This window comes from Miniopterus schreibersii (genome assembly GCF_964146895.1).
Source record: "Miniopterus schreibersii genome assembly, chromosome: 14".
Lineage (NCBI taxonomy): Eukaryota > Metazoa > Chordata > Mammalia > Chiroptera > Miniopteridae > Miniopterus > Miniopterus schreibersii.
The window spans coordinates 3,720,380-3,737,208 of NC_138114.1; the positions used below are offsets into that span (position 1 = coordinate 3,720,380).

Genomic DNA, 16,829 nt, shown 5'->3' on the forward strand with positions numbered 1-16,829 from the left:
GACCCCAGGGCCAGGCAGGGCAAGCTTGCTGAGGGATCAACAGAGGAGATGGGCTATGTGCTCCTGCCTGCATCGAGGCTTCCTGGAGCACACCCATATTTAGCTGAGCTTTTATTGAGGAAGGACTTCGAAGGCCCAAGGGTAGGTTGTGGGGCTGGGGGCTGCCAGAGAGAGGTCCTAGGCAGTGAAGGTCCTGAGGCAGACAAAGGACCTGAGCCAATCAGTCAGAACTAATGGCCTCAAAATTCCCTGTCCCTGATCCCCAGGCTGTGGAGGCCCTCTCGAAGCTCTGGAAGTCACCCAATGACGCCAGGCCCCTGAAAGCAGCTCTCTGGAATAAACAAGAAAGATGTCCTCATTCAGCAGCCACGTCTGTGGGCATTAGTTACGGCACCATGCCTGGCTGCTGTGGGTGCCAAAGAAACCAGAAAGTGCCAATGTGGCCGTGGCTGCCCAGGAGGCAAGGCTGCTCACCTGAGGTCCAGAGACAGGGTGTGCCCCTCCGGCTAGAGGATCAGAGTAGGCTTCCTGGAAGAAGCGTCTGTGTCTGGTCCTCAAGAGCAGTTAGGACCTGGGCAGGTGCAGTTAGGGAAGGCTGGCCAGGTACTCATAGCAGAGGAAGCAGTGGTGCTGATGAGGAGAAGGGTGTCCCAGGCCCTGAGTTAACCAATTTGGCTGGAGGGGAGGGAGTACAGAGGACAGTTTGGTCCATAGGGCCCGGAGGTGGGATTCCAGGCTGTGGGACTTTGACTGTATTCTGGGACTAGTGAAGGGCACAGGGCAGCCTGTGAGCATCGCTGTGTGCTCTTCTCCAGGTGCCATTTGCATAGACTACAGTGTCCACGGTCCCTGCAGTTGTGCGGAGCCGCAGCCCTGCTATGAGTGATGTGGTCAGGGCTGCCCTGAGCAACAGTCCTCAGGCTGCAGGGTGAAGTACACTAGTGGATGGCAGCGTGAACAATTTAAAGACCAACCACCTGACCGGTGTTCTGTCGCCATCCAGTCAATAGAGGTGTTCATGTTCTATTCTCTTAACTAATACAAATAGCACCATCACCCCGATAGAGCACTCACCCCCAGCACCATCAATCACACCTCCACCATCACCAACAGTTCCAACCTGAGCCCAATAACCACAAAGCCCAAGACCTAGCACTACCACCAATCTGCACATAATGTCCTTTCCATACATAACATCATTGGCATCAATAAGAGCATCAACCAAAGGCCACCACAACAGAGCAGGGCACAGGGCTGGCATGCTCCACCCTGATGCCAACTGGACTGAGGGCCAAGGTGGGCTGAAACAGGCATGGTAGCCAGGCTGTTTCTCCCTTGACCCCATGGGCCATGAGCAGTTGAATATAGTTGGTTTGGTTTGTTTTTTGCTTAGATATTTAAAGTGAATTATGATTGAGGCAGGAGGCAGCTATAGAATCCTAAATCCGGCTGGGATGACATGGGCACTGCCTTTACACTGAAGCCAGGGCCAAGTAATCTCTCTGCTTGCTCTCTGAGACACCTTCCTTGGGGTTTTGGGGCCAGTAGTGAAGCTTCTGGCAGGAACTAGCCCAGACAAGACCCTTCGGCGTGTTCTCTGATGCTCCGCCTACCTCCTAGATCCCGGCTGCTTGGCGTCTGCACACAGTGGTCCTTGATAGGGCGGCCTCGGTAAGAGCCCCAAGCAGCAGGCTCAACGTGTCTTTTGTCCTGACCCGGTGGTAGATCATGAATTTTCCTGGGGCCACTTCACCCCCAGAATCCAAGGTTCATTTGGAGCTATGCCTGGGGGGAGTACCAGGTAAGCTGGTCTGACTAGAAACTGGAGCAAAGGAGACAAAGTCGGCTTTCTATTTGTCCTGCACAGTACTGTCCCCAGCTCAGACATCTGCATCACTCTGGTCCTGAGCCGTGGTCTCAGTTCCCAGAAGTCCACTGAAAGCATGTAGCAGGGTCAGGGAGAAACGGACAAAGGAGGCTGGGCTTCCTATGCCAGCCTGGGCTTTCCCAGGCCATGCTGGCCCATGCTGTGTGGAGGGTCTGGCAGCCAGCTCAGCACTATGGCTTCACAGAAGCAGCTGCCAGAGCCAGGCTCATTCATGGAGGGTGGGTGAGTGGCTTCAGGGAAGGGCCACAGCTGGGCACTGCCACAGGCCTGAGAGCTGGGCTGTCCAAGGCCTCCTCTCTGAGCTACTAAGTAGAGGAAGAGCTGGTCAGGACATGGCCACTGCCCTTGTCTGTCATGAGTGCTTCTTACACAATCACAGAGAAGAATGGTGGTCCCTCCACCCCATCGAGCAGTCACCCTGCGACCTCGCCACACCTCCAGCGCTCTTCTCAGCCCTCTCACACACTCCACGGCATTTTCTGCTGTGCCCCTCGCTGGGTGGAGGAGAGCAATTTGGTGGCACTTTGGTAAACAGCTCATGGCCCTCCAGCAGTCCTGTCTGGGACAGACCTCTGGGCATCTTGCTACTCAAAGTGTGGTCCTCGGACCAGCAGCATCAGCATCACCTGGGGGCTTGCTAGAAATGTGGATGCTCAGCCCCGCCCAGACCTATTGAATCAGAAGCTGCACTTGAACAAGATCCCAGGCGATTCATCTGCTGCGTATGAAAATCTGAGAAGTGCTGTTGCACCTGCTGGATGAGGTTTTGGCAGAGTCTCAGTCTCTCTGGAAGATCCTACCTGTAAAATGAGGATCTTGATACTAATCGCCCGGCAAAGTTGGAAGGCTCAATGGAGTAATCCTTACCTAGCTGTTAGCACAAGGCCTGGCATATGGTAAGAACTCACAGAGGGAAGATTATTAATCTAGTTCTTTTAAATAAGAATAGTGCCTTTTGTTGGGAAAAGATTCTACTTGCCTGACTCTAAGAAGTTCCTTTCTTCCTCCATGGGGGCCACTTGAGGTACTGGGCGAGGCTTAAAAGCCAAATGCCCCTCCATCAGGTCCTGCTCTCACTGCCGGTGCGTTCTAGGAGTGTGAGCAATTGGATTCTCTGTCTCCATCCCTCCTCTACTGAATAGAGTTGCTAACATCCGCAACAGAGGGTGGTTGTGAGGAGCTACAGACATGTGCCTGGCAATAGCACCAGGTAGATAAATAGATTCCACGGCGCAGGACAGCCACTCCCACCTGCAGGAGCTGCAGCACCTGTTGCTGCTGTCGCAAGTACAAATCTTAACCTAGTGACCCAGATGAGCAAAGGATGGGCATTTTTTTGCTTTCCTAGAATTTAATCTGTATTCTCGGCCCAGTTTCACAGGCTCTGATGCTCCTCTCTTTTCTTGGAGTGGTTCTGGGGAAGGAGTGCTTACTGAACAGCCAGGCAGGTGGGTGGGGCATCTGGGCATCTGGTCCACCTGTGCTGGCATCTGTGGGGATATCCCTGTCCTGTCTGGTCAGATTGGTCTACACTGGCACAGCAGTCACCTTTCCTGTTCCCAGTTACAGGGTCTTTCAGATGTGCAGGCACTTGGGGCCATGCCCATGTTGCTCCTGGGAATGTGGGAAATTCTCTATGGCTGCCAGGGCACCTGAGAGCCTGGGAGCCTTTGGTCTGTCTTGGATCTATCTGCCCCTTCACCATGGGCAAAGGAGACCCTGGGGTCCTGTCACCTCTCTAGGGTTTACCCAAGAAAGGGGCACAGCTGCCTCTATTCTCAAATCTCCCATGTCATGTAGCCCCTTTCTGGCCCAGATAACCTTGATCTGCCGGCTTGCAGCTTTCATCCATCTTCCACATGTGTTGTCAGTACCATGAGTACTTCATACCACTCTAGAGCCTAAGCTGGACTCTCAAATATCTGACCTCTGCTCTTCTCATTGCATCAGAAGTAATGTGTACGTCTGACTAAATGGACAAGGGAGAGGAAAAAGGAAAGCAGGATGAGGGCTGACGATTCAGTATACTTTTGCATTACACTGCGTTTCTGTGATACATGCTCAGAAAAATTAGGAAGTACAAAGATGGGGGTTCTGACCAGGCTTGAGAATAATTTTGTGGTTACTGTGATCTCCTTGCGGTCTGAGCCCTTCCCTCTTGGGGTCCTAGGGGGCTGTTTCTCTGAAGCTGGGGACGGCCTGCTGGAAGGTCCTGACCAGTACGGGTGCCTCCCCCAGCTTGCCTCTGCGGCAGCCACCGCCATGCGGAGGCCCCCCTTGACCTGCTATCTTTCTTGGTCCCACCTCATCAGCACCCCTATTGAGCATGCTCCAGTGTCCACCAGCCAGGCCACCACCCCGCCGCCGCCCGCTTCTGCCCAGCCGCCCATTGCTGCCTCTCCCAGTGCAGCCTCGCCACCCCTGGCCGCAGCTGCCGCCCATGCCGCCACCGCCTCCGCCGCGGCCCCTGCTTCCAGCCGTGCGCACAGCCCAAGGTAACTGCCCACAGGCAACGGCCCCGGCCGTGGGGAAGGGAGGCAGGAAAGGCCTGGCCGGGCCATCTGTTTGCAGTGTGTCTGGCCCTCAGACAGGCCCGTCCCGGTGGCTAGGAGCCCAGGACCCAGGGAAGCCAAGGGCAGCACTGCTTGCCTCGGAGCGAAGGGGGTGCGCAGCGTGCTGAAGGCAGGAACGTGCGCCGCCCAACCTCCCTGCTGGGGAGAGGGAAAATCCACACACAGACACACAGACACACAGACACACAGACACACAGACACACACACACACAGACACACACAGACACACAGACACACACACAGACACAGACACAGACACACACACACACAGACACACACACACACAGACACACACACACACAGACACACACACACACAGACACACACACAGACACACACACACAGACACACAGACACACACAGACACACAGACACACACAGACACACAGACACAGACACACACACACACACAGACACACACACACACAGACACACAGACACACACACACACAGACACACACACACACAGACACACACACAGACACAGACACAGACACACACACACAGACACAGACACACACACACAGACACACACACACACAGACACACACACAGACACAGACACAGACACACACACACACACAGACACACACACACAGACACACACACACACAGACACACACACACACAGACACACACACAGACACACACACACACAGACACACAGACACACACAGACACACAGACACACACAGACACACAGACACAGACACACACACACACACAGACACACACACACACAGACACACAGACACACACACACACAGACACACACACACACAGACACACACACACACACAGACACACACACACACACAGACACACAGACACACACACAGACACACACACAGACACACACACACAGACACACACACACACAGACACACACAGACACACACACAGACACACACACACAGACACACACACACACAGACAGACACACACACACAGACACACACACACAGACACACACACACAGACACAGACACACAGACAGACACACAGACAGACACACAGACACAGACACACAGACACACAGACACACACACACACACAGACACACACACACTCACACACACACACACACAGTGAGGCGGCTAAGGGAGACTGCGAAGTGTTTCTGGAACTGGGATTAGGCAGAATGGAAGTTGTCACCCGGGCTGGGGAGCTGAGGAAGGCTCTGTGGAGGGAGGAGCTCTGCCCTGCTCGCGAAGGCAGGCCAGGTATTCAACAATGGCCTGCCCGTGCCCCTTAGCCTATGCTCTCTCCATGCTGACTGCAGAGGCACCTGCTCTGGGCGACCCAAAGCTCTGCTCCACCACGTACTGTCTGTAATCTTCAGAAAGGGACTGAACTTCTCTGACATCAGTTTCCTCGTCTGCTAGACATCAGTTTCCTCGTCTGCTAAGATGTTTAGTGCAACGTCGATTTTACAGGGTTGGGGCAGAAAGAGTGTACATAAACCACCTAGCACTTAAAATGGTCTCAAGTATTGCAACTTACTGCTTTCCAACCTGCCTTCTTGGACACCCAGCAAAGGTGGGGGCTGGGGTGTGAGAGGGCATGGGGAAGTGCAGGGAGGTGGGGGCAGGCTGGCAGGCGGGCTGGCACAGCCAGGGGGTATAGCAACCCACGCAGACCCAGCTGGTATGGGTTGCATGGAGCTGTCAACTTGGTGCTAGGGTCTCAGCAGCTCTCTCAGTCTCCCATGCTCCTCTCACTCCAGGTTTTGTGGAAAGGACATGCCTCTCTGAGCCTGGGTGCCGAGGTGCCTGATGCAGCCTGAGAAGGACGGAGGGTGGGAAAGTGGCCCACAGGCTTGTGGGCTGTACCCCTACCCCTGGGGCTGTACAATGACCCAGAGAGTGCGGAGCCCAGCCTTTCCCCAGCCCAACTCAAACCTCAAGGGTGAGCTCACCTGGGCCTCCAGGGGTTGCTATAACCCAGCTTCCTGAGGGCTCAGCAAGTACTTGCCCTCTGCACACCAGAAATGCTTCAGGTATGGGCACAAAGAAATTAGAGGAGGGTAAGAAATGCCCCTGTTGCTGAGTGGGAAGATGCCTCCCCAGTTTGGATCAGGAGCTCTAGGTGCTGCGGCCCTGCTCAAGGGCAGGCTTCAGCACGTTCCAGGACTCTGTGTCCCAGGGCTCTCTGGACTCCCTCAATAGGGCAAACCTTCCTTCACTTGTCTTGCAGAGACAGATGACGCCTGGGTGGAGGTTGAGAGGGACCCGGAGTGCTCCCAGCATTGGGCTGGAGCAGAGGGGGTCAGGAGACCACACTCTGGGCCCAGCTACCTTCCCTTCTTCTTCTTCTTCTTTTTTTTTTAATATATCTTTATTGATTTCAGAGAGAGGAAAGGAGAGGGAGAAACAGAGATAGAAACATCAATGATGAGAGAGTCATTGATCGAGCCCACAACCTGGGCACGTGCCCTGACCAGGAATCGAACCCCGATCGCCTGGATCCTAGGTCGATGCTCAACCGCTGAGCCACGCCCGGCCGGGCTACCTTCCCTTCTTGCACAGGGCTGGATGGAGATAGAGGGAGTGAGTGGGAGGCAAATGGCCACCCAAACTTTCACTGGAGCATGGCCTCAGAACTCTTGCTGGATACCTTAAGGCTTGGCTTTCTCCCCCAACAGCAACCCCTGACACAGAACCATAGCTCCTGGGATGCTGTGTGAGCATCCTCCACTGGTGAGAAAGTCTGGCTAAGACCCACTGACTTGGCCTTCTCCCACCACAGTGGAGGCAGGGCACCCCATGGGAACTGCCTCCTCCTCTTCCATTGAGGCCCCTGCTCCACTGGTCTTAACAGGTTGGTCAGAGAAGGGCAGGGAGACAATGGCTTTACTCAACCAGAAACATGGCCATGTGGCAGGGCAAGTCTGCACACCCCCAGGTCTAGGATGACAGCTGTCTGGGGCTGGTTCTGCCTCTGCACTGTCTGGGGCAGAACTGCTCAGGAGCTCTGCAGTGGGTTCTTAGCTCAGGGCCACCACCTTTCAGAGCACGAGAAAGGAAGGGAGTCCCTTAGCCTATGACTCTGCCCAGCATGATGCACAGGCCCTGGTCCCATTCAGAACAGGTGGGAGGAAGGCATGAAGCAGTGGACTGGTGAGGGGCTCATTTCCAGGAGCTCACTTCTCTAGCACCCCATTTCCACTGGGTGTGGTTACGTGGTCCCTGTTGGTATCTGGAAGATGTAGGGAGAGACAAGGAACATATTCTGTAAGGTGTTCATCAGTTTTAAATGAAAAAAGAAAGAGGGGCAGGGTGCACAGGCAAATGAAATTCGGAAGCACTGGGCCAGACAAAGTAAAATGAGCTGCTTAACTCCAGGAATCCTGGAGCCTTTGGCTCCCCAAGAAGAGAGGCCAAATGCAGCATTTCCTGAGGGCAATAAACTGGGACACTTTTTCCCATCTCTTTGGTCCCATGATCCCTGGGTCACAAGTAGAAAAAGGCTGCTCCAAGCCTCTGGGCGGCTAACCCAGCGGGGTGAGGGCAAGAATTCTGTATGAAAGAGAAGTGCATTTGGGGGTGAGGGGGTCTCCTAGCTTCCCATGAGCCCTCCCTGGAGCACTCTTGCCCAGAAACCTGAGACTTCACTGCTCCCCCCAGCAACAATAGAAAGGGGGAGGTGGAGGAGGCCAGGTGGTCTAAGGCTGTGAAGTGCCCCCAAGGTCAGAAGGTTGAGGGAAAAGGGCAGTTCTAACTACCCCCATCTCCCTCCTCTCTCCTGCCTGGGTGCCCTCCAGCCCCAGACCTCCGCTGGTGGCCCCTCCCCACGGGGTGTGCCTCCTCCTGTCCAGCTGGTGGCTTTCCTCCCTCTCTCCAAGGTGACACCAACAATGAGCTATATCTCTCGAGGTGTCTCAGCTGCTTTAACTATACTCACCAAGACTCAGCACCCAAGGAGCAGCTTCCTTCCCTCTAGGACCTCACGGTCTTCCCTTCACAGCCTTTGGCAGCTGTCCAGGACCATCTCTGTCAGGTTTCCTCTTTACAGAGGCTCCTGAGGACTGGAGAGCCCACCTGCTGTGGCTGCAAGCGCCAAGGCCTGGGCGGGGCTGTCCTTCTGGTTGCTAACTCTTCCCCCTTGGTTCCAGGCCCCAGGCCTCTGCTCACAGTACCGCCAAGGCGACGTCTCCAGCACCCTCTGCCCATACATACACCGAAGCCCCAGCTGCGCCCGCGCCCGCGCCCAAGCCTCGGGTTGTCACCACTGCCAGCATTCGGCCTTCTGTCTACCAGCCAGGTGAGAGGAGAGTGTGAGGGGAGACCGTCAGACTGGGTGCAGACTCCAGGGGTCAGCTCCAAGGCCACACGCCCACAAGGAGGGCGGCCAGTGAGGCCCGGCTACTGAGGTTCAGCCCTCCTTCCCCCAGTTGTGGGCCAGAATCCTATGGAGCCTGCCTCTGGCTCTGGGGAGACGGGGGCCAGTGTCAGGCAAGGATGGCGCCCCCAGCTCTTAGGAAGAGGATGCCCCTGCTGGGGATTTTCAGGCTGGTGGTGAGGGAACAGGGCTTAGGGGGAGGAGCTTGTTCCTCCAGGAGTCTGTGTGGTCAAGCCAGAGGATGGGCAGCTATACCGAAGATGAAGACGCCAGGGGCTTTGGACAGCCCTACTGCGTCAGGATGTGACCCTGGGCCAGCTGCCCACCCTGCCTAGCCTGGTTTTCTCAGCTGAGGCAGGATCACTGGAGTCATGGACCGCACAGGCTGGCAGTGGCTGAGCTCACTGGCCCTCTGTTCCATCACTCTGGTTCCCATTGTTTTCACTGCCTAGGACCCCCTTGCAGGGATCAGGGCTCAGCTCCACGATCCCTCTTTCCTAGCCAAAGTTGGGCTGCTCCCCAGATCCCCAGAGCAGTTCTCAGGCTGGCCTGTTCCTGCTCAGTGAACGTAAGGGCTCTTCAGTAGGTCTTTTCCCAGGCTGGGGGACGGTCCCGTGTGCCCTGGTCTATGGATGTGCGCACAGGAGGGTTCCTGGCACCCAGGCCCTGCGTGAGGATGTCACCATTTATCCCTTCCTTCCCACTGGACTCTGACTCTGAGTTCTAGGAGGGCAGGGCTAGGGCAGGTTGTCTCCGCCGTATCACCAGAGACTTATGTCTGGCACAGAGGAGCTACTGAGCAAAGGAAGTGAACAGGCACAGATGAGTGAGTGAACGAATGCCAGTGAGCATCACAAGGTCCCCCACTTGCGCAGGGAGTGGGGCCTGGTGAGCATCACAAGGTCCCCCTCTTGCGCAGGGAGTGGGGCCTGGGGAGGGACTAGGCTGCGAGCTGCACGCTCTGGCGGCCCAACTCTAGAGATACTGGGTCACGGGGTTCCCGGAGTGATCGCCTGGGTCGGAGACGACAGCAAGCGGCCGCACGTCTTATTTAGAGCATTGTACTTTCAGCATATTTATTCTGGCGGCCACCTGGAATCCACGGGAAGCATTAACAATCTCCCACCCGCGGTAGTCCTACAAACTCTTTCCCCCTGAATTCCTGCACACATGCCGTTTTCACACGGGGAAGTTCACGTCTTGCGTGGGGAAGGACGAGGCGGGGAGCGCTAAGGGGCCGGGGCGGTCTCTGGGTGTCCCGCCCGAAAGGGCGTCGGCCGCGGGGGCGGCGCGGGGTGCGGAGGAGCGGAGTCCGCACCCCAGACAGGGCGCGGGGGCGCTCGCCGGGCGGGGGGGCTGCGTGGGGCGCGACCGCTGCAGGCCCGGAGCCCCACCCGCGTCCACAGAACTCGCGCGCCGGCCGCAGGGCCTGGCCCACGCCGAGCCCGCGGCCGCCCTGCCTCCCGGGGCGAAACACTCCCGGGCCGGCCCGGCTCCTGCTCGGAAATGGCCGCGGTCGTGCGCACACCTCGCGTCCTGGGCACGAGAGGACGCGCGGCGCGTGCGGGGCGGGGGCGCCCTGTGCCCGCGGGCGGGGGCGCGGGGCGCGGGGGTTGAAGGCGGCCGGCGGCGGGGTCTCCGACGGTGTCGGGGGGGGAGGGGCGACGGGGCGCAGCGGGCGGGGCAGGGCTTCGGGGCGCGGCAGCCGGAGGGCAAGGCCCTGCCCCGGCGCCCACAGGCGGGCCCGTCCCGGCCGGCAGGGGGCGCCTTCCAGGGCGAGGCGGCCGCCGGCTCCGCTCGCAGGCCCGCGGGCTCGGGGCTCGGGGCTCGGGGCTCGGGTCTCGGGGCTCGGGGGCGGCCCCCTTTCCCCCTCCGCCGGGGTGGCCGGGCCTCCGCGCTCCCCGCCCGCAGGCGTCCGCTCGTCCCGCCGCGAGGGAGGGGGGCTGCCGGGGCGCCCCCCCCCCCCCCCCCCCCCCCCGGCCGCGGCTCCCGCGGGCTCCTCGGGCCGAGGCGAGTGCGCAGCCCCGACCTCGTCGCTGGCGCCGGGGCTGGGCGGCCGCCCCCGGAGCTCCTGGGCCGGAGCCACGCGGGCCCGTGGGCGGGCGCTCGCGGGGAGCCGCCCGACCTGCCGCGTTTAATTACACACCCGGCCCGCGGGGCGGGGCCTGTAGGACTTGCCCGCGGGGCTGAGGCCCGCCTTCGGGCTGGGACGCCGGCCCCGTCCCGCGGGCGGAGCAGCAGCCGGGGCGCCGGGCGGGCGTCGAGTCCTCCCGGGCCGGGGGCGCGGGGCTGCGGGCTGCGCCGCACGGAGGCGAAGTCCCCGGCTCCGCGGGGCGAGCCCCGCGCGGGGAGGCGGCCACGCCTGCGCCCCGACTCTGGCCTGACGTCGGCTGCCGGGACCTCCGTGTTGCGCGGCTTGGGAAAGGGCGGATGGAGGCGGCGGAAGGCCCGGAGGAGGGAGGGGCGCCTCCCGGGCAGAAACCCGGCCAGGGCCCGGCGGGAGGGGCGCCTCCCGGGCAGAAACCCGGCCAGGGCCCGGCGGGAGGGGCGCCTCCCGGGCAGAAACCCGGCCAGGGCCCGGCGGGAGGGGCGCCTCCCGGGGCAGAAACCCGGCCAGGGCCGGCGGGAGGGGCGCTTCCCGGGCAGAAACCCGGCCAGGGCCGGCGGGAGGGGCGCCTCCCGGGCAGAAACCCGGCCAGGGCCGGCGGGAGGGGCGCTTCCCGGGCAGAAACCCGGCCAGGGCCCGGCGGGAGGGGCGCCTCCCGGGCAGAAACCTGGCCAGGGCCCGGCGCGAGGGCCGTCCTGCCGCCCGGGGCGGTGAGGCCCAGGCGGCGCCCGCGCTCCGCTCGCCCGCGGCTGGTTGCGCAGCGGCTCAGAGGCGGGCGCTGCGCCCCGCAGGCCTCAGTTCCGTCCGTGCAATGGGCTGGAAACCAGGAGCCGCCTCCCTGGCCGCAGCGAGCCCTGAGACGCGGGCACAGAGGCGGGCTCGGCGCGCCCGCTCTGGTTAGCACAGAGCACCCAATAAAACTCTCTTTCTAGTGGGCAAATTTTAAAGAAAGGTAAAAGGAAGCAGGTAAGATTAATTTCACATTTGATTTAACTCAGTATATTCACAATATCATTTCAATATATAACCGATATAAAATGATTAATAAGATATTTTGCATTCTTTTCTTATATTAACTCTCAAACTCTGGCATGTATTTCACCCAGATCACACTTCTCGCTTCAGACAAGCTCATTTCAAGCTCTTAACAGCTGCACAGGACAGCACAGGGTTAGGACTTTTGTTTTAATCCCTTTTAGCAGAGATTCCTCCACTTACAAAAATGGGGAAACAAAATCTTGCATAGGACCCCGTTATATATAACAGAGGAGCTAAGCTGCTCTGAAGTTCTGCTAGATCGTCTTCCTCCACACTCCCTCCCTGACACATTCCCCCATCACCCTTGCCCCCAGCGCTTTGAGACTCTGGGCACTTGGGAGCTATGTACAGTGACAACACCTTGAATTTGGACTTCACAAATTTACAAAGTGCATGAAGTATGCCAGGAATTCCACTCCTGGTGGGTAGACTCAGTCTCAGGTTATCTGACTTCAGGGTGTAACATCTCCCACTCCAGCCCTCCACATGCCACAGTCTACCTGGGCTAGGCTCCCGCAGGTGACCACGGGACTGTGAGATGAGCTAACAATTCATGCTGATACTGAGACCCAGGAGTCACTAATCCTCACCATCGTCACTAACATGTAGAGACACACATACTACTTAACCCTCATAACAACACTGTAATGTACTAAGAATTACTATTGCCATTCTTAGACAAGGAAATTCAGGCCCAGAGATGTTAAGGAATTTGCCCAAGGACACACAGCCAGGATATAGTAGAGCTGTGCTCCTAAAGGCCTTGCTATGTGCCAGAGGACAGGACCTCCTCCAGTTGATATTTACTCCTCAATTACATGGTACACCGAGGTTTTATGGAAATTGGACTTGTGTTCTTTTTATTATTTTATTTATCTTTATTGTTGAGAGTATTACAGGTGTTCCCCTTTTTCCCCCCATTGATCCCCTCCTCTGCAGTCCTGTCCCCTTTCCAGGCCTTCACCCCACTATTGTCTGCATCCATGGGTTATGAATATATGCATATATGTTTTTTAGTTAATCTCTTCCCAACCCCCATCCCCTTCCCCCTGAGAATCATCAGTCTGATTCATGCCTCCATGTCTCTGGCTCTATTTTGTTTGTCAGTTTATTTTTTTCATTAGATTCCACATATAAGTGAAATCATGTGATACTTGTCTTTCTCTGTCTGGCTTATTTCACTTAGCAGAATACCCTCCAGGTTCCTCCATGCTGTCTCATAGGGTAAGAGATCCTTCTTTTATACAGCTGCATAGTATTCCACTGTATAAATGTACCGCAGCTTTTTGTTGTTGTTAATCCTCACCGGAGGATATTTTTTCCATTGATTTTATAGAGAGAGTGGAAGGAAGGGAAGAGACAGAGAGAAACATCAATGTGAGAGAGACACATCAGTTGGTTGCCTCCCACACTCACCCCAACCAAGGCCAGGGATCAAGCCTGCAACTGAGGTACGTGCCCTTGACCAGAATCGAACCTTTCAGTCCTCGGGCCAACACTCTAACCACTGAGCCAAACTGGCCAGGGCACCACAGCTTTTTTATCCACTCATCTACTGATGGGCACTTGGGCTGTTTCCACATCTTAGCTATTGAATAGACTTGTGTTCTTTACACAGGCAGCTTGGGGTGACAGAAGGAATGGTGTTGGAGACTCACTTTGCCATTTACACGCTCTGTGAGCCTCAGTGACCTCAACTGTAAACAGAACTAACAAGGACTATCTGTATGTGCCTAGTCAGCCCCTCAGTAAGCGAGAAGATTCCTTGTGGATGAAGCTAGCATTGCTACAGAATGGCTCCAGGATGGCTCCGGGGCAGGGCCGTGGGAGTTACACCCATCAGCTTTCCATAGCACAGGTCTGGTCCCTCCCCACCCCCAGTGCAGGGGTTTTCCTGACACCCAGCTTCAAACAGCCAGTCATCTGGGAGTAGAAGGTACAGAATTGGAGCAGCAGGCCACAAGGTGGTCCAGGGGAACCTGTGGGAGAGACCAGAGACCAGGTCAAGGCCTTTAGCCTTGAGAAAGGCCTTACTTTCTAGGCTGGAGCCTGGCTGGGGTGCCTCAGGACCCTCAGCACAGTCCACACCCTCACCCCAGGCCAGGCTCAGGAATGGGGAGGAGGCTGCCCTGACATGTTCCCAGGGTAGGAGAAGGCACCTCTTTCCATAAGAGCAAACTGAGTTGAGGTAAGGCATCTGGAACCTTCCTCACTGGAAGCAGAGGCTGGCTGGCTGGCTGGTTGGCTGGTGTTGCACCACCTGATTCTGCCCCAGCTGCTTCCATGGTGGAGGCAACAGAGCACTAAGATACTGGGGCTTTGAGGGCTCAGCCTCAGAGGGCTCTGGGTGAGCAGCTGCAATGCTCCTCTGTGCTGTCACCCTGAAAAGGCCTGAGCTCTCAGTGGACTGGAGGAGGGTTCCCGAGGGGCAACAGTGCATTCTACTTGTAAACTCACTGCCTTCTTGGGTAACCTCTCCTATCCCTCAGACCCATTCTTACTTTCTGCCAAAATGACGTGGGAGAGCACAGGTGCCCCACAGGCAGCTAGACCTGGGCTGCGTCACCTTAGTATCTCTGTCCCGGGCTCCCTCTGAGTGACTCCTTCAAGACCCCCCACCCTAATCAAACCAAGATGGAATTTCCCCCCAATACAAATCAAGCCAAGATGTTTTTCTGGAAAACAATTGTAGCTAGTCCTGAAACCCTACTGCTCTGTCATCTGCTTTGTCCCAAAGACTGGACTAGGTCCAGGTTCAGCAAATGCATGCAACGGAGGCATTTCAGATGTCGAATCTCAGATCAGAGTGCACCTTCCAGCCAAGGCCAAGCTGACCCACTCCCACCCTCTTCCTGGCCCAGAGGACCCAAATAGGAACCTGGCCCAGCACCTGTCTCCCCGCCCCCCCCCCCCCCCCCCCCCCCCCCCCCCCCCGCTTTCTGCAGGCCTTAGGCAGCCAGGGCCCCACAGGCCCCAGCTCTGCAGCTAAGATATTTATAGCTAAGTCCCTTTCCCAGGCCCAGCTCAGCTCCCAGCTCCTGGGGGCTCTGCTCTCATGCTCCTTAGCCCCCTTGGCTCCTGCTGCAAATTCAAATCTGGGGCATGAAAAAGCTCATGCCTGGGTCTCTGGTAAAAATTGGAATTGTCCTGCTCTAATATTCAAGTTGCCTTTCTCTGGCCAGGGGAGAGGGTGGGAAGTTAGGGGAAATGAATTCCTGACACATTTTCTTTGGATCTTTTTTGCTTGCAGTGCCTGCAAATACCTACAGCCCATCCCCGGGGGCCAATTACAGTCCCACTCCCTACATGCCCTCCCCTGCCCCTGCCTACACCCCCTCGCCTGCCCCCACCTATACCCCCTCCCCTGCCCCTGCCAATACCCCCTCACCTGCCCCTACCTACTCCCCCTCCCCAGCACCAGCCTATACCCCCTCGCCTGCCCCTACCTACTCCCCCTCCCCAGCACCAGCCTATACCCCCTCGCCTGCCCCTACCTACTCTCCCTCCCCAGCATCAGCCTATACCCCCTCGCCTGCCCCAAGCTATAACCCTGCATCCTCAGCGGCCTACAGCGGGGGCCCTGCTGAATCTGCCAGCCGCCCTCCTTGGGCGACAGATGACAGCTTCTCTCAGAAGTTTTCCCCTGGCAAGAGCAGCACCTCCATCAGCAAGCAGACCCTGCCTGGAGGGACCCCTGCCTACACTCCAGGTTCCCAGGTGTCCCCCCTTGCCAGGGGCACCTTCCAGAGGGCAGAGCGCTTCCCAGCCAGCAGCCGGACTCCACTCTGTGGCCACTGCAACAATGTCATCCGGTAGGACCCAGCTGTGGCCCTGTGCTGGGGTGCTGGAAGGGTGGGGTGCAGGTGGCTTGCCCACTGCCTGAACCCTGTGGTGGGGCGGGGGAATGGGAGGGCAGGTTTAGGGAGAAGGCCATGTGCGTGTGGGCAGCCTCAGGTCCCTCCGGGTCAGCATCAGGTCTGGCCTTCTCTGGGCTTAGGCTTCCATCCTTGTGCGACTCCAGGTCCCTGAGGAGTTGGGAGGAGACCATGAAGTAAGTGGGTGAAACTCCCAGGATGGTGCCTGGTGCGGGGACCCCTGTTGGGCTAAGGCCAGGTTCTGGGAATGGCAGGCCTTGTGGTCAGCAGGCGTGTTGGGCATGCTGGAAGCGGCTGACAGCGCTGGGTTTGACCCAGCTTTCCTTTAGGGGGGCCTCTGGGCCTCCACGGCAGGCCTGTGCTGCTCTGGGCTTTTGTGGGCACCAAAGCATCTACCACTGTAATGAAACAAGTCATTTCAAGCTCAGAAGCCAGGGTGGTGGGTGGTACTTGTTTGAAAATAGTGTGTTTACAGTATTTGTGTGTGTGTTTTCGGGGTGGTGGGGGGTTGGTGGCTTACATATATATGAAAAATACATTTTTATTTAAAAATAAAGTAACATATTCTCAGAGGAGAATTAGAAAATTCAGAAAGAAAAATGGAAATATAAAACACTTCCTCACCATTCCACTCTTCTAACTACTAATGTGGAGCTAGACTCCCCAGGTTTGTGTCCTGGGTCCACCATACTAGCCCTTATGGCCTTGAACAGCTTAGCCTCTTGTGCCTCAGTTTCTTTATCTGAAAATGGGTATCAATCCTACTTCATAGGATTGCTGTGAGAATTAACTAATAAATACAAGTTTCTTCTTGACTAGCACAGGGTAAGTGCTTAATAAATGCCAGACATCAGCACCATCATCACTGCTCTTCTTATTGTAATTATCAGTAGTCAACAGAATGGCTACTCCGTGATGTTTACCCGCCCCAAAATAACACACACAAAGCATTCTTGGGGTCTCAAACTATCTGGTCTCAAGTTTTGGGGGCTGCCTTAGTAGGTGCT

The 16,829-nt window shown here is 57.1% G+C and overlaps 1 protein-coding gene across 8 annotated transcripts in view; it reads left to right on the plus strand.

Moving 5' to 3' along the window:
• LDB3 (LIM domain binding 3) overlaps positions 1–16,829 on the plus strand; it is a 64,242-nt gene that overhangs the window by 29,882 nt on the left and 17,531 nt on the right. For 4 of the 8 annotated variants that reach the window (XM_081158496.1, XM_081158499.1, XM_081158501.1 and 1 more), the window contains 3 exons: positions 4,201–4,383; positions 8,576–8,724; positions 15,198–15,759. In XM_081158496.1, the coding sequence (XP_081014622.1) occupies positions 4,201–4,383; positions 8,576–8,724; positions 15,198–15,759 (894 nt within the window). The remainder of the gene's footprint in view (positions 1–4,200; positions 4,384–8,575; positions 8,725–15,197; positions 15,760–16,829) is intronic. The other 4 variants (XM_081158500.1, XM_081158504.1, XM_081158505.1 and 1 more) reach the window with 1 other exon arrangement.